The sequence below is a fragment of the Numida meleagris genome, chromosome 5 (assembly GCF_002078875.1).
Source record: "Numida meleagris isolate 19003 breed g44 Domestic line chromosome 5, NumMel1.0, whole genome shotgun sequence".
NCBI classification, from domain to species: Eukaryota; Metazoa; Chordata; class Aves; order Galliformes; family Numididae; genus Numida; species Numida meleagris.
This window is the reverse complement of record NC_034413.1, coordinates 37,356,015-37,380,435: the sequence shown is the minus strand read 5'-3', so window position 1 is coordinate 37,380,435 and position 24,421 is coordinate 37,356,015. Positions and strand designations below refer to the sequence as shown.

Here is a 24,421-nt window from a genome sequence, read left to right as displayed (position 1 = left end):
AATTTGCAGTTCTTGAAGGGTGACATTTCTGAAACAAGCACAAACAGCTTCTTGAATTTGCATGAAGGCAGTGGCACAGACTTGGAGTTCCTGATTTTTATTTAATCTCATTAGTTTGCCTTTTAGCCTTTGTATAGTAAATACTGCAAACTCAACTGCTCCTAGATTTGGAAAATGTATGGATTTTTCTTGGGACTGTTTTCAGAGGCCTGCAGGAATATTATGCCTGAAAAGTAATCAGAACTTGACTTGTATTTCTGCAAAAATATTTTTAGCCACAAATGTGTTATTTCTTCGTGGAATGACAGTGCAAGATTAAAGTGGTTTGGGAGCTTTACATATCTATTTTCTAATTTTGAACATTTCTGTTTGTTTTTCTTTACCCTGCATAATTTAACTTCTCTCCCAAATTGTCCTTATACACGAGATACAAGGAAATCTTACTTCTGTTATCTTACATAAGTTTCAAACAGAATCTTGAGAATTTAGATGTTAATTGGAGGTTGATTTTCCTTACTGATAGCTGTATTGCTACTTTTAAAAACATATACAGTCCACTCTCACAGGAAGAAATCAGAAGTAGATATGTAAATTGCTTAGTCAAATGAAGATACAGATAGCATGTATAAACATTTAAAATTGTGCTCTGTGTAAATCCTCCAAAATCCCACTGCTTTTCAGAGCAGGTTTGCAGTTCTTTCTAGGCTCCTCTTTTTTACTTAGAGTGTCACTAAAAACAAGTGCAAGTCTAGAAAACTACATTTAGATGGCTAATCCGTGAGAAATGGGTGGTTCAGGGTATACGTTTAATTAACACCTCACTAAAAGATACAGGCGCCTTGTTGATACCAGAGTTAAGACAAGAAGGATGATTTTGACCATCAGAGGATGATTTTGGTCATCTACTCTGCAGAATCTCCCTAGGTTCTGTCATCCTTTTCAGTCAGAAGAAAGGCAAGACCAATGCCCTAGGTTTCTCACCATTGGCAGTCCATGCCATTCTGCAGATTTGGAATCTGTTGTTCTGGGAATGGAATATCTGAGAATTATTAAGGCTGCTTGAAGCTAAAGTTTTACCTATCTATTAATTCTTTCAAAAAAAAAAATGCACAGAAGATAATAGAAAAGTTTTTCTGTGAACAAAATGAAGCATGTAGCTTCTTATCTCCAGTGGGGGAAAATAATAATAGCTTAGGTGGGACAAAACTTACATCAGTGTCTGTGATCAAGTATGTGAGGCATTGAACATCTAAAGCTTTTGTCAGACCCGGTCTTACTTTTTAATAGTCAAGTTTAAAAAAGCAATAAGAAACAAAAGAACACCACTGGATTTTGTACTGATTTTATTAGGCTTACGTGTAAGATTGAAGCCATAGGCCACTGAAAAATATGTTTCAGGTCTCATCTGTAATAGTTACACTGGTACTGATCATTAAAGTCATTGGCTAACATTAATAGTAATTCCGATAATCATTTAAAGAGTTTGATTCAGGGTTATAGCATCCTTACAGGACATGTAGTGTAGAAAGCTTCTGACGTGGGAAACAGAATGATATTCTCTTGATAGTCTGTAATTTTGAAAATTGCTGCATGCTTATTCCTCTAAATTAACAGAACTGTTGTCATCAAGTTAAGTACAAACAGAAAAAAGTAGATACCCCTGCTGTGTGTGCACATTTTCAGATTAAAATGCATAGATTTTATTCCATTCTTAATCTTAGTTGTTGTGGGCATTTTAAATAGTACAGTAACTTCATTCTTTTAAAGTTTCTCACAGCAGGATGTCCTGAAAATGCTGAAAACAAGAAGGATCACGAGTCTTTAGAAAACTATAGTCTTTGTAAGTGATCTTGTAATGACTAGTGTAGTACTTAAAGTATATTGTGTGCAGTTACCCTCCTTACGTTCTTTAATGACAGTCTATTTTTAATAAATCTGTTAAGCTGGGTTAATTAGACTTGGTAATAAATCTAGTCCAGTCTTAAAAAATACACGCTGATTCAAAGTTGATCTGTAAGGATTGAGTATATGTTTATATGTAATTTGTTTTATTGGCTTTGTAGTTACAAGAAAAATGTAGTTTGAAGAATACAGATCTGCCTTCCGCTCAATTCCGGAGTAACAGATTTTTCTCTTGCTGTGGAGAATACATTCAAGTTACTTTAAAGTACGTGTTTAAGCTGCTGCTCAAATGCAGCGAAAGACTTCATATTCAGATAATGATTGATATATAGTAGCTACGTATCAAAAAGATTTTCTATCAAGATGTAATATCAGTTCTCTTCAGCAGAGTTGATCTTTTGAAGAGATGTTATGAGTTTCAAATACTGCTCTGTGCAGTTTACCTGCCTGAAGTCCTGAGCAGTTATTTCAAGCTGATTGTATATGATATGTGCAGATGATGTCCAAACAGCCATCTGATGTCTGTTACTTTGACTTGGCTGTCAGAAAGAAAGGCCATTCGTTCTCTCTGATTCCCTCTTACCTGGCAGAGCCAGTCCTGACTTCAGGTGTTTTAGTATTGTCTTTAAAATATCCTCTTTAGTTTTCAGTGTTCTAGTATTCTCATGTCTGCTACAAATATATCTGAAGGATGTGGGTCTTTGTACGAATCCAGTCCTACAATGTATCCTAAGCATGTTATCCATGAGTCTTTGCTGAGCCATTCGCTTCAATCAACATCTGATTTTTGCCTTCCACTATCTGTTGATGAGAATGTTTTTTGTGATGTTTGTCATTTTTATCAAATGAGATAAGTGCATATACCATACTCTTTGGGTGTCTTGTAGAGGAAATTAACTTCAGGATTCATTCTAAATTCATATCTAATGTATAATTATTTTCATCTGAATTAAAAAAAAAAAATCTTTTTCACTTGGGGCTACAGATTTCCAGGACAGAAACCTCCTTGCACAGCCTAAATGATAGATCTTTTTCTGTATTTTATGATGAGTGAACAAGAGCCTTGAAGAACAGACTTGGCTTCACATCTGTAACTGAATCTTGTAAGGGGCAGATTCAGTGCAGGCACTGTCTCACTTCATTTCTGCTTTGGAGAGGCTGATAAGAGGCTGCAAATCTGAAGCTTCCTGTTGGATGTAGTCAGTGGCATAGAACAGCACCAGCAGCTGACTAGGCAAATGTCTCATCAGAGCTGCACCCTGGGGTTCCAGTCCTCTCTTCAACAAGTGCTACTGTGCTGGTGAATTCTGTTGGAAACATGCTGCATGTGAAACTGGTTGAATAAGAAAAGGATCTTCTTGTCCAAGCAGTGTGTTCTGTATGAATACTCCCTGGGGTTACTTTTGGTATGGGTCTACATACATACATGAAGGAGAAAAAAAGGTTATTTACCTGTATCTGCTCTCCTTTGCGTTGTATTATTTATCTATACATACATGGTAACCTTCTCTCTCTGTTTCTGTCTCTTTTCCATTTAGAATAATAACAGAAACTATTCTATTTAGCTGATAATTTGGTGATTATATCATAGGTGATGTGGTGCTGAGCTTGTTACTAGGACTTTACTCTTTCCTTTTCTGCTTAGGAGATATATTGAAGACAAGGTGAATGAAATAAAATATAAATTGAGTAATTTGGGGAACGAGAGGGAAGTTCATCCATTCTAAGTTAGTTGAAGGAGCTCTCTAACTGTCAATGAAATGAAAGGGTTTCTAAAAGTTAACTGTAGAACACGAGGTGGTACAGTGCAGGATAGAGCACTACATCTTCTGTTGGTAGTTTCATACTTTTTAAAGAAAAATAATTAATTTACTTGAAATCTAATTGGTATTAACTTTTGTCTCCCTACCAGCAAATACTTACTGAAAGCAGAGATCATGAATTGCACAGAGATGATTTTCTTACATGGATTTTTGTATTCTTCTAGTATGAAGTACTTAATTTATGATAAAAACATCAGGCCAAGTTTGTTACTTATACCTCCATCATTGCACAAACTCAGTTATGAGTTTAAATTTCAGAAGAATTTTATTTGCCACTTTCAACTACAGACACCAGTCTTCCAGATATGCCTGTGTTCATCTTTAACAATATGTATCAAGATAAAATCAGGACAATAGTGATCTAGTAATTCATAAAAATTGAGCAGAGGGGAAAAATAAAGTCAAAAAGTAAGACAAAATTGTGCTTTTAAAGTTAACGTAACTAGTAGTACATTGCATGAACTTAGGCAACTTTTCTGAAAATTAATCTCTTTTTTTTTCCCCTCTAGGATTCGGAGTTCCCTGTAGATACGCAAGTGAACCCATCCCTTGCTGGTGCCAAGAAGTACAGTCGATCCCTGAAATACGGAGAGTATAAACTGAGCAACACTTTAAAACTGCATGACTCAGCAGTGAGCTGGTAGGAGCCATTAACAGTACATCTATTTTATTGTTAAATATATGTCGAGTCTTATTTTTCAGCAGATCATTCAGAAGCTTTTATTTAATTTAAATTTTCAGAAAACAATCAGCCCCAGTTGGGGGGAGATTCTCTGAAGAATTTAATAAAGTGGAGAAAATGATCTTGAAATTTAGAAGCATGAGTTCAGAAAAATATGTAAGCAGAACTATTTACAGATTGTGGTTCATCTTTTTTGTAAGAAGGGTGGGATTCAGTGAGCAGATACAAAACTTGGGAACCAGAGATGTCTATAAAGTCTAGTTCCAGAATGCTGAACTAAAATGCTGAGTATCTTTGCAATTTGTGTTTGGTTACAGCTTATTCCCTTGGGTCAAAAATCAGAAGAGTTAAAATTTAGATTAGTTAGAGCGTGAGTAGCCTGTAAGCAATGACATTTCAGGGCTTGCTAGCTACAGGCAGAAAAAAAACAAGTTAGCACTAATATGATGATTCCAAATTGTCTAATTATGATTTTAGTCTTTTTTTAAACCATTCACTGTTTTTATCTTTCAGGTAAGTTTTATGTAGCATGATACTTTTCTTACTGTACTCCAGCTGCTAGTAGATTACTTCTGAGGGTGTCCCTGTAGAAACAAAACAAAAAAACAGTATTCATAGAGTTAATGTTAGTAGCTTAATTTCTTGTTGCTTCTAAGAAACATAATCCAATTTAGTTATGTTTTAAAAGTCTAAAAGTGTGGGCAATTTTCATGCAGGGTGAAAGTTTGGCAGTTGACTGACTTCCCCAAACATCAGTGTTGTGAAGAAATAAGATTATTCTGTACTGTTTAAATGGTGAAATACCAGAGCCAAGTAAACCAGTGACATAAATTAGAAAATGCTTTTTGGGTTAGGTGAGTGTCAGGTAAATCTTGTCTGTGAAAAGGGGAACCATCTTTATACATTTAATAACTGTAATGTAAAACTCTCAGGCTTTCAGTTGACTGCCCTTATTTTGTACTGTTTTGATCTAGCTTGGCAGGTTTCCATCTTAGTCTCTCAAATACTGGATTCTGGTTTTCCATCTGGCTAATTCTAACTTCAAATACTTAAGGTAATATTTTGAATAATTTTCTCCTGTCTTCTACAGTCATATGAGACCAAGTGGGAAAGAAGTCTGTGTTGCTACTTTGAGGAGACAGTAGCAAATCCACCTGAAACATTAGTGAGTTAGTGGGTTTATCAAAAAGCAGTCAGTGCAAAAATGGTGTAGTGGTGAAAAAAAAAACAGACTGGCAGAGAAGGAAAACTCTTCCACCCTGCAAGATTTTCAGTGAGTCAGGTAGAATAAAGATTAAAATGTAATCGTTACACTTATCGCAAGACTTACACAAGAGGCAATAGTGTTAACAGTTTTCATGTTAATGTTTGTTAAGTTTCCTTTTACCTACAGTAGAAAGTGAGATTTGTGTTATAAGTTACTTTTATATTTTATTGCAAATTACTTGTAAGTATTAAAATACATAATGTGTAATTTTAAGTAGTGATAGCTCATAAGCTCATCAAGGAAGGACACTTCTACCTAAATTTTGCAGTTAATGTGTACTTGAACAAAAACAGGGTAATTGTAATATGTGTTCATGTAAGAATATTCTTTGTATCCCTTATCTTTTTTGAATGATATTTTTATATCTTACTGAAAGCATTACTCTAGATCTTTATATCCAGCGCTTCTAGTTATTGCTAGAAGAGATGGTTGTATGTACTGGAAATTCTGAGTACTTCCCACTGTTAATAAATGGATGTCACACCTTGAGGATACAATATCACTCAAGAAAGTAATTTAGTGGTTAAAAGTGAATTGGATGTCTTTAGACTTATGTGGAAAGTCTTTAACAACTTGCTTCAAGAAACAGCAACTAAATTAGAAAGAACAAAAAACAGTTTTGGAGTATTTATTTAATTTCATGTACTGACAGTATGATACTGACTTTCATTGGAAGATAGTGCTTTAAGGAAAGTGAGGGCTCGGGATAGAGCTCTAAAGTGATTTGAAATGCTTGTTTAAAAACGTAAAAATATAAAAGCATGAAAAGCAAAAACAGAAAGTTAAAATGTTCTTGCAAAAATGTAATCACTACAAACAGACTGTAACTGAACCTCTCATTTGCTTAGAAATCTCTTTATGAACACAGTGGATTGCAGTTTCTACAAGTTTAACTATGAAAAAGAACATTTAAAACTCCTAGCCATTTTAATTAAAAAGCTTTTCCTGTCTGTATATCACTACCATCATGTTAACACTAAAGGCTGTATTGTTGCGTAGTTGAGTAAAGGTGGGTCATTTTGGACAGTATCTCCTCTGGAGTATTTTTAACACCCTTCCCTATTTGAAGCAAATTTGACAGAGGAATAAAACACTGAGTGTTCCTGTGTGTTTCAAGAAAACAGATCTTTATGTTGAAGAAAAGGACACTTTTAGTACCCCGCTGGCAGCAGACGGTGAAGAATTTAAATGGGGGAGAGAAGAGGCAAATACTTAAGTTTGGGGAAAAGTTTCGGATGGAGATCAGACCTTATTAGATGCTATGGAATCTTGAGGCATACAGCTAACGCACGCAGAGCTTTGGTGATTGTTTTTAGTTTGATGGAGCAGCTATTCAATCCTGGTGCAACTTTCCTCAGAAGTCCAAGAGGTTATTAAATGCATAAATTGTGTTTTTTTCAGAGAAAAATGACTTGAATTAAATTCTCTGTATAGGGAATTAAATGAAAATAATGCATTTGAAGAAATACTGAACTTCCATTAAACTTACTTGAAGTAATGATGATTGTGCAGGTTTACAGACGGAAGATAGAGAAACCAATAGCTACTAGATGAGAATTGTGTCTTGTAGTTGATAGGATAGATAGAAAACATCCTGTTGACTTAGGAGGAGACCAGATCTACTTTTTTGATTTAGGTTTTGCTTACCAGAACCAATGTCTAATAAAGATAGAACAGAATCTGTTTTGTATATGTATTAATAGAATATTTTACATTTCTGTAGAAAATACAGCTCTGGCAAATCCAAATTCAGACTTTTTACATGGCTTCAAGCTTCAAGACCTTCAATTTAACGCCTTCCCTTGGGTAGGGAAAAAAATCCCTTGGGAAACCATGTTTGCTTTTTGCCAAACTGAATGTTTCCCACTTCTCAAATCTTCACATAGGCACTCTTCTGCATTAAGCTCACATTTCTCTAGTGTCCTTGCAAGTATCCTAGTACATCTTACTCTGCCTGCAAGAAAGGCTGTAAGATCTATAATGCATAAATGATCTTCAAAGTCTTACTTGCTTACTGTCCATTTTCTCCTTACTTGCTGTCTGCCTCCCAAGGGGTTTGAATGGCTTACCAAGAAAGATACTTCTGTGTTACTCTGTGCAGTACATCTGTCACCGTTCTTATAGTTGTCACTTGGGAAAAGAAAGATGCCTATGCAGACATTATTCAGTGCATTTTTAGTGGTTAGTACGGTGTTGGAAAATAGAAAAACATCATGTATTGTGTTGAACTAAAGTGCAGCTGAAAAAAACCAGCAGTAATGGCATGAGTTTGAGATTTTGCATGATTTGATTTAATATATTTTGTAGTTAGAAAAAAAGTCATTTCTCTTGTTTATTTTTTGTTTGTTTAAATCTTAGACCAGAAAATGAATGTTGTGAAAATGGGTATTTGCTATTTTCTTGTGACCTTTTTTAATACCCTTAACCTTTTCTTGCTTTTTTGTTAAAATTTTAAGATGTCTTCTCTTCCTTCTCCTTCCTGCCCATGCATCACAAACATAGGTTACAACTCTCCATTCAAAGCTTATTTGATGTTTATCAGGAATGGCAATTGTTTTAAAAATGCCTTTTGATTGAGGGTAAAACTTACAAAGTGTATGGCCTAATATCTCAAATGTATACCTGTACAAATAGAAAATGTATATTATTGTTTACAAGTAACTTAATGTTCCCACATCTTTTATTCCTGTTCCATATTTTGTAAAAGAAAAAGAATATCAAAAACGTTCTGCCTGGGCACAGTAAAGTACGAAGCTGGAGATAAGTATAAAGAAAAGCAAATATAAAATGTTTAGCGATTATCTAGGCTTTCCTGATGGACCCAGTAAAAGATAACTTTTCTATAGGGACTAATTCATCATTATATCTTATTATGCTAGTTTTCCCCATTTTTTTTTATCAGTGGATTCCAGATGAGATTTTTAAAACTTATCTCCTTGGGAACCATGCAAATTGACTTGCAGCATAAAATGTGTAGGTGATTTTATGAGGCTTATTCAAAAATTGAAATTAAAGTTAGTCTTGTGGTACCTTGTGCATAGTTATAGAGGTGAGATTGAACAAAACTACAAACTCCTGCACCCTTTCCCTTTTAGCTCCTCTACTACTTTTTTTCCTCCTTTACATATAAATACCGATGTATTGGTACACAGATGTATGTGTACATATGCATACAGAGGAATGACCTTTGCTGAAAGAATACTTTGTGAGTGTTAACATCAGGAATTTCCTTTTGGACTAGTCTTAAGTTTGTTGTAGAATACAATGGTGCAGATTTCCGTTTTTTCTTTAGAGTTTCAAGCTGATGCAGAGAGAATTCTGCAGTCATGTACAGAGCCATGCCACTTGTTTCAGTGTCCCGCTTTAAGTCTCTTTTAGGCATACCTCCCAGGTTTATTCTCATGTTGGCATACCTCTCTGTTTTCAATTTCATTCTCAGACTGTTGTTTTCATGAAGGGTGGGAGAGGCAGACCGGTAAGATTTGTTGCGCATGAACAAGGTAACAGAAGTAGTGTAGATCAGTTTGTAAGCAAACATCTTGATAGTTTTTCTTCCACTACCTGTCCCAATTGGAGAGAGTTCCATGTTAACAGTTCAAGAGCGCTTTATTGTCACTCCTTGATTTTCTTCTTTATTGTGATGCCTTACACTTCTGACAATGGATAGCTTGATGGTTTGCTGAGACTGCTGCTTGTCAAACTGATGAATGTTGTCTCCCTTTTTCCTGTATTCCAACCATTTGTTTCCATCTCTGTGTTTTTGTACAGCTGGTGAAGTAATGTCATTTTGTTCTGTCTGTGTGATGCCAGGCAGAATACGGTCCATCTGCCAAGAGGTGATCAGTCATATGAATTGTACTGTGTCCTGAGAGAACACAAGCTAGAAAAAAGGAGGATTAGAAGTTCAGAATTCATAGGGTGAAATTCCTCATCAAAGAGGAAAAATTTAGGGAGGTGGCGAACTCCCTAATTTATTATTTAAACCCTCTACTTGACTCTCCAAGGCATTACAAAATAATTTTATTAAATTACATTTTTCCATTAACAGTAGAACTGGTTTTGTTAATTGTGCCATCATGTGCTGATTTCTTGCATGAGCAGACAGAGTGAATTGGAGATTTGCGTTAGCAGTGTTACTTGCTGCTTAATTTTCCTGGGGAAATTATACCTGATTTTAGAGGTACCTGACATAGAATGTAGCTGCTGTAGATGTTTACCTCAAGCACAGCAGGATTTGAAGTCTTGGTGCGTGATAACTGTGGGGCATGTCTTATGATCCTTGCCCTCCCACTTCAGTGATTCAGCACTTACTCTTCTTTTTCTGTTCAGTTTGGTTAGTATCTTACTCATTCTTTTCTTAGAATGTGTGCTTCATACTCAAGACCCATGACTCCACGACTTTTAAATATGGTCTTTTCCACCCCCCTCTCCCCCCCCCCAAGTGTGAATTTCAGAACTATATTCCTGATGACTAAGATTTAGCTCCAGAATGGAATTTATTTTTCTTAACAAACTGGTCTGGAACCTGGTAGTATATCTGTTTTTCTGAGACTAACCATCCCAGCATGTAATCTTTCATGTTAGCACATTAAAAATATTTCTATAATTCGGCTGAGACAAAAAAGCACCTTTCTAAAAATCTCTTCAAGAGAGAAGGCACTTCTTTTCAAGGCTTAGGCATACTGCTAGAACAAATCTGTGTCCGTGTAATTCTGTAAGTAAACAGTCTATACTGTTGAACCTTTCAAAGATGTAATGCAAGGAATTTACTTTTTTATTAGAACTGCGGGTATGTCTTTTCTGTTACTGTTCTCCAAAACCCAAAGCTTTAATTATTCTTTCAATTTATACATAAAAGATTTTTATCAAAGATGAGGAAAGTGAGTCTCACCTTCATACAAATTGCTCAGTCCCCTGTTTCCTAGCTATGACTTATATTTTACAGAACATGTGATGGATTGAAAACTGGCTGGATGATTGTGTGCAGAGGATGGTGATCTGTGGCACAAGGTCTAGCTGAAGGCTGATCACTGGTGGTGTGCCCCAGGGGACTCTGCAGGGTTTGTTCCTGTTCAGCACCTTCATTAATGACCTGGCGGGTGGGACAGGGGCACCCTTGGCACTTTGCGGGTGGCACAGAACCGGGTGTGGCAGCTGACACCCCAGGGACCAGGGCAGTCTGGAGAGCAGACTGCAGGAACTTCGTGGTGTTCAACAAAGGGAAGTGTCCATGAAGTTGATGAGGAAATATAAAGGTGTGTTTCCACTCCAAATAAATGGAGATTTTGTCCTCCTGCCGAAGAACACATGACAACTCCAAAGCCACCAGGTGTGGTGGATACACCTTAAGATGTCCCTCCCTACAGTGGGCTGGGAGGAATATGCTGTGTCTGCCTTATTGCTCCCACTGCCTTTCTGTCCCAGTGGAAGCAATGTGGCTGATGTCAGGCACAGATTGGCAACAAGGTCCTTTCCCAATGAGCCCAAGGGCCATCTAACAGGCAGGTGGATGAGTTGTGCTCAAGGTGAGTTTGAGCTGCTCCCAAACTCGTGCATGCCAGCAGTGTCAGCTGCATGAGCCGGGATGGAAACTCAAGAGCTGAATCATGGAAGTGCCAGGTGACAGTGGGCTGTGCAGGTTTGATTTAGTTCTAATGCTCGGTGAAGACAGAGCCGGCATATCTGTGCATGTGCTCACGTGACTCTGCCTGCTTTGCTGGCTGAGCCACCTTTATCTCCCCAGTGTTCTGAGTGGTCACGTTATCCTTGTGGGGAATAATTCCTGCAAGATTATATACGGAGAAGATCCTGAAATTAAATTAATGTCTTTTGAGTCACAGCTCAGTGCTCTAGCTTTCCATTTCAGAGTATCACCATTTCCTATAGAAATTAAGTTCTTCATTTGTTCTGCATTTAGGCCCCATCATAACAGAGAGATTATTTCACGGACTTCCATCTGTTCATTATCATACAATGTCCCTGTAAGAGCTTTAATGCAGCTTATGAGGAAGAGGTACTTGTAGGGATATGTCAAATGTAGTTTAGCTCCTTGTAATGCAGTTTAATAAGGAGAAAAAGTGAGCTCTCCATGAATAATCAGTAAGCACAGCGCAGATCACACTTGGATAAGTTCTACGAGGGCTTGGTGTAGCGCTGGTTAGGAAGGCATGGCTCCTAGCCACAGCCTTCCGTCCCAGCATCGTCTCACCTAACATCAGTAATAGGGGGAGAGGTACATGTTTCCTCTAGCTCTGCATTTGCGTCTTCTCTCCATCACCTGGCAAAAGTTCCTTTCTGTTCCTCTCTGTAAGTTTTCTGGCTGCTGTATTTGTAAGGAGTTTGTTTCTCATTAGCTTTGCCTGCAGCTTTGACCACATCAGTGGCTCCCGTGGGAAGGCCTCAGCCATCACTTTAATGGGCAGCTTGAAACCATAACAGTAGTAATTTGAAGTTGTATTGTGTTCTTTTATGGTGTGCTCATGAAATGAGCGGGGTAGCTCTGTCATTTTGTTAGCAAACAAGCATCTTTATCAGAAAATAGAACATTTTCAGGGAAGGTCAGTGGAGGGAAAGTATATTTTTTATTAGTTACCTTCATAGTTTTTGAAGCAGACTTTGCAGAAAATCCTGAAACTACTTGATTATAAAGACACGATTGTAAAAAGATTGTCTTAACTTTATGAAGGTTCCTGCATATTCTCCGTAGACTGAAAACTATCATGCCTGGCAACTGTCAGCAATTCTAAATTTGGGTTATTATCTTTTTATTCCCCTATTTATTAGTAATCTGTGGACAAGAACAGGGTTGAATAGATTGGGTCGATAGTTTTCTGATCTTCAAGAAACAGCCAGCCTATGCTGAGCCATACATTCTGAATGATAAATACGCTAGTAACTAAATATTTCATTGAAATGTCCGTATTTTCAACCAGCAATTCATAACATTAAAAAAAAATAGTTTAACATTTGTCATATGGGATGAAATGCTAACTTAATGAAAGTTATTTTGAAAATAACTTTTATGCATTTCTTTTTATGATGTGTAAATAAGGTGTTGAGATTTTAGTGAAATGAAATATTTTAATGAGCTTGAAAAATAATTTGTATGAGAGAATTCACATTGTGGAAATCTATTTAAAAAAAGAAAGTGCTCAATTTGTTTTAGAACAGAAAAATGTTAAACTCCAGGATTTCCAGAAGGTGAATAATGCCTGTCTTTACACTTCAGTGTCTGATACGATTGTAATACCTATCTGCAGAAAGATCCTCAATTAATGTATAGTACCAGCATTTTTTTTGTGACTTGAAAATTCATTTACGTTTTTATTATGTTTTCAGTATCCATTCAGAACTATTCTTTGTCAAGAAATGTGGAAGGAGTGTTTGTCTAAGATCTTTTGTTTTGATTCCAGGTTTCAGTTTTTAATTTTTCTGGTATTTGGCAATGAATTTCCACGTATAAGGAAGGTCACGCATCTTTGGAAAAAGTATTTTTTTTTAAAGAAAAAAAACTGGTTTTTAGGTGATCATGTCAAGACTTTATGAATATTTGAGGCAGAAGGATAGATAAAAAAAGCCAAAAAGATACACAGTTTTCTTTCTGGGAAAGGAAGGAGTATTGCTGAACGGCATTTCTGAGAACCAGATTGTTCTATGTATAATATATTGTGATATTGTGAAAATGGAAGGGGAATCTAATGAAAATATGAGGAGAAGTATCTTTAACAATACTCAATTACAAGAATGGTATGCGCTGTTCCCTCAGGACATTCACGTGATGTGTGCTTAACTTTTAAGATACATTTTATGTTTTTTTCAGGTACTGTATTTTATGTGCCATGGAATAATCTTTAAACTATTGTAGAATTGTTAGGATTATTCCACATGGCCACACAATTCTAGGATTTTGTCCAAGGCAGTGGAAATGAAAAAGCATGCATGGTCTTAGCTAATTTTGTATGCTCCTCATCAAGATCAGAATGCATACAGTTCTGCGTTTAAAATAATGGGGGATTGCGTTTTCTTTATGCTTGCCAGGTGTGCCTGCCTAAAAAATGAGGCAGGACAGCACTGCCTTAGGCTGCAAAGTAGTCTGAATGGCCCAGAAAAAGCACCTCCAGCCTTAAAACTTCAGTGTCTTGGGCTCTGCATTCTTGATCAAGTGCTATTTCTCTTGAGTTTGCAAATACATTGTGTTGTTACAGAGCTGTCCTTTCAAGACAGAATTATACTCAAATGAAGTTTGAGATATCTTGTTGTGGAAATGTCTGATACGATTGCTAAATGCTGACTTTTTAATTTCCTTATCAAGCAGATTATGAGTATTACTGTGCACTTCCACTGCTGTCCCATTTGCAAGTATGCCTGTGTGTTTTCACATTTAATCTCTTTTTGGCATGCATATTGACTGTGCTCACAAAATAAATACATTGTTTCTTTTTCTTTGCCACAGATGTTTTAGTTTTAATTCCATTGTAATTTCTGTATGGTAAATTCAGAAAAAATCAATATTGATGCACTCTGAACTGTGCAGCTGCTGATAAGATTAATAGAATAAGTAACAGTTGATCTCAGTTGGAAAGATGAAGTTTAAAAAAGGTTGAAAGACATGCTTGAGTGGTACAGGAGTGTAGTAAACTCTCGTGGACTTATAGTTTGAGATGCTGAAACCGACTTCCAAATGTTCATTTCACCTGTTGGCTTGTTCTCAATGTGATTCCTTCCTTGTTCATCTCATTCTAATTCTCATTAACATAACAAGGCTCCGAGGAGACCTCACAGCGGCCTTCCAGTACCTAAAGGGGCCTACAGGAAAGCCAGGGAGGGTCCTTTTATAAGGCCAGGTAGCGACAGAACGAGGGGAAATTGTTTTAAACTGGAAGAGAGTAGATTTAGACTAGATGTTAGGAAGAAATTCTTTACTGTGAGGGTGGTGAGACACTGGAACAGGTTGCCCAGTGAGGTTGTGAATGCCCCCTCCCTGGAAGCATTCAAGGCCAGGCTGGATGGGGCTGTGAGCAACCTGGTGTAGAGGGAGGTGTCCCTGCCTTTAACAGGAGTGTTGGAACTAGATGACGTTGAAGGTCCCATCCAACCCTAACCATTCTGTGATTTTGTGATTTTTTCAGAACTGTCTCCCTGGAGAACTTCCAGCATTGCATTATAAAATGTCCAAATACAATTAGTCAGAAAACCAAGCAGCATGGAATTCTTTATATTTATATTTGGAGTGCTTCACCAAAATTTGCCTCTTAAAAATAGTATTTTTCAGTAGGTTGTCCCCTCCGTATTCAGTGCCAATTTCTACAGCAGTAGAAAGGCAGAGAGTTTGCATGCATCTTGATAGAGGTGACAGAGCTTGGAGTAAGTTACTATCAGAAATTCAGTGACACATTTTAAAGCTTATTTGTGGAGCAATAGGAGCAACAACTGTGTGCTGTTTCTAATGGGTGCTTTTGTTTTTTTCAGCTGACGATGTGCTCTCGTGCGAAAAAGCAGGTGAAAAGCTCATGACTGTGTTGAGTTACAGCTACAGATTCATTTACAGATTGGGATTTAATTGGTGCTATTATAGCTAATTATGACTGGCATAAAACTAGGTAATTTTTTGGGCATCACGATCAGATTACATCAGCTCATGTTTCTTGCCAATACTAGTTCTGTGTTGATCTGCTAAGGAGCAAGGAATCCCTGTTCAGGGCTTTAGGAACTCTGAAGCGCAGCAGACCTATGGCAGTAATAATCTTTTCTAATACTTCCACCAATGCTGACATTTTCAGGAATGGTGCTTGTCTTCAGGGACAAACTTCTTAGATCACTTGTGCTCAAAGTTTAATTCAGACCCATCTTTCAGAAACTCAGAATGCAGGTGTGTAAATAAGTGAACATATTTCAGAAGAGAGCAACTCCCACGTAGAGACTTGAATAAAATGGCAAGATTGCCTTGGGGAAATCTGGCATATTCTAAAAATGTGATCTTAGTTGTAAATGTTGATAGAATCTGAAAATGCGTGGAGATTTTAGTTCAGTCTTAAAATTTAGTTAATGATACAATTTAAGATTTTGCAGTCAGCAATGTAAGACAGATCATCTACAGAGTTAAACAGATCACAAACTCTTTCTGTTGAACCAATCAAGAGAACATCTTGATTTTCGTTTTAAATTAATTGATGCTGAATGCTGTAAGAGCAGTAGCCAGATTTCCTGGTACCTATTTCTTGTGTTTTACAGCAAAGCAACTCTACAACTCTAACTTGTAGTCAAAAAATAGGTGGAGACTTCAGTTTCCAGTGTGTTGGACGTGGACATCTGCATTTGAGAAACAAAAATGTCATGCAGGTGAAAGCCTAAGATTGTGATTATCCTTATTCAGTTGTGAGTGTTTATAGTCATGAAAGTTAATAGGTGACTATCAGGGTGATTGCCAGACTAAGCTTCTGTACTGGTGAAACATGATGTTTGTTTTTCTATAAAAATAAATCCGTCTGTCTGAAATGATGCGTTTTAGGCAGAAACTGTGCAGAACATGTGTACTTTATTACAATTTATAGCACACAGTTGTGTGTTTGGCTGCAGACAGTGTTCTTGGCCTGCTTTTTAGTGTTTAGATTATAGAATGAAGTTCAGAAACAGGTTGCTTTTAATATTCTCAGTTAATTTCTTCTATTGAAAAGAACAATTTTGTACTTTGTCTCATGAAGGAAAATATCTTAGATGTGTTTTCAGCGGACACTTATATTCCTTTTTAATTAGTCTCTGAAATTGCAGACTTTAGAGAGCAACAAAATGAAAAATGACTATCTCAGAGTGCGTGACAAGTTGTTCCACATCCTAGATGTAGTGCTCCATGCAAATACCAGTTGGAAGCCTTTTTGATATTACTGTGATAGACATATGGGCAGCCCGGATGGCCTGGCCTGGCGAGGCGCCTGGGAAGAGCTGGCTTCCAGCAAAAGCTCCTTCCTTTCTAATATACAGCTCCAGGAGATTTTTCTCCCAGCAGCGATATCAGGTGGAAAGCTTCTCACCCATGAACTCAAATAAGCCTAAGTGGGTGTTGTTTTTTTTTTTTTTTTCCCACTGCTCAAGCATACAGCCAGAACATTCCAGTAGGAATATTCTACTTGGTAAATCATTTTCTTTGCTAGCTGAGAGCTGGTTATTTTTTAATTATAGTGTTTGAGTTAGGACTTGATCTTTTGCTGCTGAGTGGACTTTCCCTCTTTGTTTTCAGCAGTAGTGTAACTGGGGTAGTCTCCTGCATGTTGCTTTTGTTATGACCATGCTCTTGTTGCTAGTGGTGTGGTCGCGTATTGTTGCTAGGTATTGAGAGCATTGCATTGCTATTAAGCGGTGCTTTACAGATGGCATGCTGTTGCACATGTTGTGGTTTGCATGTGCTTCAGAGTTACAAAACTCCCTAATTCTGCTGTCTAAACAACTGTAATCAGCTTTCAGGACCTCTTAAAGACAGTTGGTAAAATTTTACAGGAATCAACAGGTGGCAAATACCGTAGCGTTCTCCCAAACAGTGTTATTTTAAACACTTAAAAAAATGCCTGTGTACGTGTATTTATATAGCTGTTAGATACATCGGCAACTAGAAGCTGTTGGAAAACTTTCAAAAAATGGAGGTGCCGTCAGCCAGAAAACCGTAGCACTTGTTTCACCCAACCAGAACATTTCTGGTAGAGTTTCATACATGTTTTTAAAACTGATTTATGGTGTGTCCTTAATCCTTAATTACATTCAAGTACAGCATTGGCTGCGGTGTCACTAGCTGGCTTCAGAGGGAGTTAGGGAGCAAGGAAACTTCTTCTGTGCTTTGAACAGTGTTTGAATGGATCTCTTTTCTATCAGGAGGCAGACAGCGCAGAGAGAGGACAAACAAGACAACAGTAAATGAAGAAAGATTGATGGCCACTGAGATCAGTGAGAGCTTTTTATCTAAAAATAGCTTCCTGGGGCTTCTGAATAGCAGGGAAAAATATATCAAAGGAATATGTAATTTTCAACACTGTCCTGATGTACTGACAGTTAAACATGCGTGGAACTTGGTTTGCCTCAGAAAACAAAGCAGTAACTCTGACTTAATGGTTTCTGGACGGGCTCTTTTGACTCACTGTATAATGATGTGCAGGTTTACAGTGTGGAAATGTCATTCAACTCCATTTTGTGTTGCCTATTTTTATAGTGCAGAGCAAAACAGTTGTATATTTCAGGTATTTAAATTATTCTCTTTCTTACTGTCTGTTGCGTGCTGTATGCTGATGTAACACTTTAAGACAGATAGCAGTCTGCATACCTTATGCTTGCTATATGGCAAAGTACTTGAATGTGCTTTTCAGGTATCTGCGAGACAGTCTGCACTGTATTTGTTATTTCCAATTCCATTCTACAATTTTAAGAGGGTACTTACCCTAAGGATCAATCTAAAGATATGTTCAAATGCAGACCAAAAAGTATTGTTAATTCTTTCTCTAAAGAGCATGAAGTCAAGGCAGAGCCCAGAACGTTGAAAAATTGAAAGCAGAGTTTTTAAGTCACCTTCTTTTCCTTAAAGACATGTTTTGTCTTTGACAGCTTGTAAGGAAAAGAGGCTTACTCTTAGTGCCTGCACTCTGTAGTGAGGGAACAGTTGTGTGACCTTGCAGTGGGGAACTTGAGACAAAGGTGGAACTGGGTTATGCGCAGTCATGCTTGGGGTAGGTAACCCAGGGCTTCCTAAGGAAAGACTTCAGAAGAGCCATCTGAATTAAACTCTAGGTGCTAAATATTTAAAAATCATTTCTAATCCCTGGGCATCCTTTTCAACCTGTTTCTAAAATCGAAAAAAAAAAAATCTTGTTTGTCCTTATTTACATGCTCTTCCTTTTAGGATTGATTCTTATAATACTTCAGTATCATTTTTTTGAACTCTCCATCCTTGTCAGTTTTCATATGGATCATGGTGTGATGTTTAGTCTGTGTTTGTGATAGACCTGGACCTGATGTGTAGTCATTTTGTGAATGAATGTCTTTTGTGATTGAACTGGCAAGGAATGTTGCATTTTTAAAATTTATTTATTAATTTATTTTGTCATAGGAAGTAAACTACCTACTGTATACATTTATTTTTGGTAAGAAGTAAAAATACAGACAGATGAAGATAAAGCAGCTCTGGTAGCTACTGAAATTCACGTTCAGGTGAAGTATCTTTTGGTCTACATTATTGCCTTTTTTTTTTCTTTTGGTCAGGTTAAAGAAAGTGATTTGTGAAAAATAGGGGAGAATGGGAGCCCAAAGTCTGTTGGAAGGGACATACTTTTGCAACTTTGCTGCATAGGAGCTGTTATAATTTATGTTAGAACCTGAGCTCTAAAAGGCTAATTATGTAAAATTGTGTTCATAAATCATAGTAAATTTCCCTAGCATTTAAACAAATTTTAAATATAGTACTTGTGTAAGCTTTTTGAAATTCTTATGGGAATTGTTTAATGTTAAACTGAGGTTTTTGGTATCTTAATGAGCTGGCGGTATATGTGGAGCGATTTGGCTGTATTTTAGTTTTTGTAGATTACTTGGATCTGCTAATTAATACGGCCCTTTGAGACCCTTTTGTGAAGATTAATGGGTTCCCAGAAGAATAGCATTCCAAATGCTAGAGATCTGCAAGGCTTTTGAGACTAGCATTATTTTAAATTATGCCAAACCTTACTAGATTAAACATTATCTGTTGATGGAAGAAGGACTGAAATTCACAAGAGGCATAGTAAAGATAAAACACCCATTAATACTCATTTTATTTTCCCTTTCTGCAGAAAACATGTAAGTTAAAAAATTCTCAGATAACATTAAGGTCTAGAAAAATTAAAGTGGGAGGAAAACTTTTCGAAACAAAGCCTAAGAGGAACAACTCCCACAGGAAGAAAAACTCCATCACTTGGAGTGTTATCCGCCCCCACTGTGTACACATCTGGTAGTCTTTATAACTGGAACCTAAGCTGGCTGACGAGCCTGAGTGATATTGGAGGCAACCTGAGCAGGAAAATGGGATTCAGCTAACTTGGGAAAATCCTTAGGAAATGTAGGGGTCTAGACTACTTTGACTTCCAGATGGAAGCAGGACCTTTGCAGGAACATGACCACTTCATACCGTAACACAAATTACTTTTTTTTTTGTCAGTCACAAACTAAGCAGTCTTCGAATCCCTAAGTTGCTTTTAAGTAGACTATGTGTTGTTGATATGATCCTTAAATTTGTCAATTTTTCAAAGTTTGTATTCTTTGCTTTTGCTCTTTTCTTTTAGAGTCTTCTGTATCAGTCCTCATGGTCCTCTGCTTCGTGTTTCACTTTGAACGTTTTAGCTGAATCTTACGTGTGGCAGTTGCAAATGTGGTTAGTACTTTGATGACTCAGGTTTTCGAAAGGGTACTTTTAAGCACTTTAGAATGGAGCTTGGTGAAAACGCTGATCTGCATAATGCTTTTAAGAAATGCATAAGAAAAAAGATGCGCAAGAATATATGTCAAGTGTTGGTCTGCCATTTTTGCTGCTCAGTGAAGATGCACAGACACACTGCTCAGACACCCTGATTAATGAGTGCCCTTTTTTGAGAATAGTTAATCTTTGGAAAGACAATGGAAAGGAGCTTCATCAGCCTTGGAAAGAAATCTGTCTTGAAGTTGTTTTATATTCCTTGTTTATTAATGCTGTATGCCTATAAAAACGTATGTTCTAAGGTGTATTTTTTTCAGATGGTTTTGTGGTGTGTCTTGGGGATTTTTTTTTTTTGCAAGTCATCTGGATTTTGGCCTGTTTGCAGGTTCTTTGTGAATCATGTTCCTAGCAGAAATTAGGTGGAGGTTGGGGGAAACCTGACTTTCTCTTTGCCCTTCTATGGATCATTCTTCTATCACTTGAGACCTCTTTAGTACTCTTTTTGCTTCTCCATCTTACCTGTCTGGAGGAAGCTGCAGCTCTTGAGGAATTAACAGAAGAAACTTGAACATTTAATTTACATATTTTTTATAACTACATGTTTTTGTCTCTCTTGATGAGGCCAGGCCAGGTCTGAGATACGCTTTTGCAGAGAACAAGGATCACAGATGAATACAGCTGTAAGAAGTATAACTATTAGGAACAGAGTGTAGTTCGTGGGCTTTTTGAGCTCCTCAGCATTAATTTTGCACTGCTCTTTGCTGTCCTTTTTGCCTTTGAAAATTTTTCTTTTATATACTTTGGAGCACACATAGATGGATGCTTATCGGTTTGAAAGCCATATTTTCTAGATAAAAGATAGACCTTTGAGCTCTGCTACATCTACTGAAATGAAGTAATATGAAACTCTTTCTTGATGTGCTATCAGTAAGTTTCATACTCCTTTAATTTAGAACTATGATTTAGCTTCTATCACCAAATCTAGAATTAACTTCATGTGTTGACTTAGATTTTATGTGACCTGCCTTGTACCATCAACAGAAATTTTCTATGGCACGAAGGATGTCATAACAGTGAATTCTGTTTTAAGCTTGATTTAAAATGTTAATTTGCAGTGAAAACCTCAGTTTCCAAACCTTCTGGAAGTCCTAGATACCTGCTGCTTATGGAGCAATTTGCTTTTTTCCTGGAAAGACTGATGGACAGTTTTTACCCTGGGTGTGAAACATTCAATCAGGGAGTACGTTTTTACTGTGTCGAGAGACATCTGTTTTAATACAGTTCTCATTCCATGCTGTTACAAGCCCCATAGCATGTTTTATAGTTCCTACTGCATTTGAAAGTAATGGAATAGTGGTAGTGGTAGGTGATTGGGTGATAATTGAATGCTCTTTCATTATAAAAATTGGATGTTCAAGGATTTTAGGAACCTCTGTGAATTAAATAGCACAAAAGATAGAGGAGTTGAGAAATCTCAGCATCTTATCCTGTGAAAATGGAAAAGCTTACAAAAATCAGATGATAAAGCATCTGTTAACAAGATAGATTAGGCTATATAGACTTTATTGCTTTTTTTCTCCTGAAGATTTACACACGTTTTCTGTTAGTACCTTGCCAGTATAGCAGTATTTGTTTGGAGGGGAAGAGTGCTCGATAAAGGCATTATAATAGTCATTAAATTAGCCAGAACTCTCATATTACTATCTTTAAAATTGTGACTGCCCAAGAGTCTTGCATCTGGGACTTGTTCTTGCAGGTGTAAGACACTAGACGGTTTTGAAATGGGGACACCAGCTTTTAGAAGCCGAATAGTCTGTTCTGTCATTACGTAGTGTTAGCAGGGAGCATGCAGTCCTAAATAAGTTGTTCTCCCACGTAAAATCAATCAACTCTTTCAATACCAGATTTTATTTGTAGTGAGCCAAATTCACACCATACTGGTGTTGGTGATTCTAATAATTAGATGAAAGTTTCATGGAACTGGCCTGTTTATTGCTTTTTCTTGTTGTTTTAAGTCTCATTTTGTTTGACTGATTGTGAGGATCCTTTTAACTAGTGTAAGAAAACAGGGAAAAAAAGCTAACATCTAATAACAGAAAGGTGCTGCAGAAAACAATTCAAAGCCTGGATTTTTTTTTTTTCTCAGTTGCTTTTAATATCTATCCTTTTAGTTCTGATTTGTGATTTTAGGAGTCAGCATTCTAGCAGCAATTCAGTTTAGCTGGGCTAAGGGTCTTTCATTCTGTCTGAAATTCAGATCTGTGTTTTCCACCTCACAAAGAAAGTTTTCATTCTCTGATGACTTTTGACTTTCACGACTTTTTTTTCTTTTGATTCCTTTGAGTTTTATGTAGTCCTTTTTTTCCCCTCATGAGTAAATATTTCTTGTTCTCTTACAAATGCGTGCTGAATTCTTGCTTCCTTTTGTTTTATTTTTAACTTCCATTGGTTGGAGGCTTTTAAATCTTGTAAGGTTGGTTCAGTTTATTGGTATGTCTCTTAAAGGCCACTGACTGTAAACTACAGCAGTCATCCTTAACACTACAGAAGAAATTATGTGAATTAGTTTGGAGTAGATTGCCAGAACATTGGTGTGTCGTTAACCTTGTGGCTTCTCTGAAAGCAATCCAGTCCTGTGACCACCTCACAGCATTGCTATCTGAGTCTTCATTTGACTTGAATAAAATGTCATATAGTGTGATTAATTGTCATATACTATCAAGTCAATATGTGAAAACTTATTTCACTTAACTCTTAACATTTTTTTTTCTTTTCTTCATTGGTAAGGCTCAGCCTTAATAGAACTTCGTCGAAGGTCCTGTAGCACTTGGTAGCATGATCTTTACTTTCATTAACTATTTTTTATATTACTGATGTTTAAATAACCTGTTAATACAAAATAATGCAACATAATTGTTGTTGTTCTTTTAAACAAATAAAGTAGCTTAATGTTTAATCTCTTATAAACCTGCCTTCGTCTTCATAATAAGCATTTTAAACAGCGGTGACTAGAGTAAACAGGAAGAATTTGACTATTGCGTTTCATTAAATGAATTTGGAATACTTTGCCATTGGAAAAATCATCTAACTCGTGTTGAAACTGAGGAAGGGCTTTCAGAAGTGCTGTGCTTTCACATAGCAACGTAATATCTTTCTGCTTATCCAAAAGACAAAAATTCAATGACAAATGATGGAGCTGCAGTCTCTTATTATATGCTGCACTATTATCAGTATTTTATTCTGACGTGTTGACATTTCTTGCATGCTACAAAAACCTCAGTCAGCAGGAAATGCACAAAGTAAATAATTGCAGCTTCTCCATTAGCATAGTATAGTTTTGTATGCTACAAGCTGAATAAAATGTGAAGAGTTAATTGAGTTACAGGCAAAAGCCCCAGAGCAATAATTATTCAGAGATATTAAATTAACAAGTAATTGCATTAAAATAAAGTCACAGTCCTGATTTAATTCACAATACATTTCATATTGCTCGAGTATTGCATTCCTGTTTCTTTTATTATTGGGAAACTGAGCTTGATTAGAAGACCTACTACTCGGCAGCGCTGCTCTATATTCAGTTAGTTATCGTCTGTAATTTTAACACTGATATTGAGGTAGTACCTTAATACCAAACTGTACGTAAGGCAAAATGTTGTTTGGACAAGAATGCAGCAGTCTCCCAGGGCCTGGGAGATGGCAGGACCGTGTTAGCTCTCTGTGCTCATTTCTGTAGGAGAGGCTGAAGCAATCTGCTGCTCTGTGAAGAGATGAGTGCTGTCCTGCACATCTCTGAGCTGTAGTTCTCTGCAAAGGGAGGTACTCAAAGGCACATAAGGGCAGAAGCCATGCAATCTACAGCTACTCCAAAGCAGACATAGTAAGTCCCTGCTAGTGCTTTCTACCATGGTGGTGCACAAATGCCGGGACTGGAAGCAAGCTGTAGGGTGAATCATCTCTCCCATCCCATCTGGTGTAACACTGCACTCAGTAGAGGGCAGTCGTGCATCCTTTCTGCTCATAGTACGGTGCACCTGTGTGACAAAATCTTTTTTGGTCATATGGGATGAATGTGCTGTCATTAGAAGATCTTATTTTAAGTTGAATTAATGTTTCATTTCTTGTCTTAGCTGAACTTCGTAAGTTAAGCAAAAGAGAAGAGAAACTGGGGGGGAAATAAACTTATGTACAATGTGTAGAATATTTCTGTTGACAGAATTCGTGCTTACTGCTTTGATTTCCTGGAGGAGATTTTCGAAATGATATGTGTGAGAATGTATGTGTCTGTTTATCTGTCATTGCACTTGTCTGAGGAATCTCTGGCTGTTTAA

The 24,421-nt window shown here is 36.9% G+C and overlaps 1 protein-coding gene across 20 annotated transcripts in view; it reads left to right on the top strand.

Moving 5' to 3' along the window:
• The window catches only part of SPAG16 (sperm associated antigen 16), a 387,166-nt gene that overhangs the window by 59,248 nt on the left and 303,497 nt on the right, over positions 1-24,421 (top strand). For all 20 annotated transcript variants that reach the window (XR_002439114.1, XR_002439113.1, XM_021397841.1 and 17 more), the window contains one exon: positions 4,235-4,365. Coding sequence is in view for 18 of the 20 variants with exons in the window: in XM_021397841.1 (XP_021253516.1) it covers positions 4,235-4,365 (131 nt within the window). In the remaining 2 variants the exon portion in view is untranslated. The remainder of the gene's footprint in view (positions 1-4,234; positions 4,366-24,421) is intronic.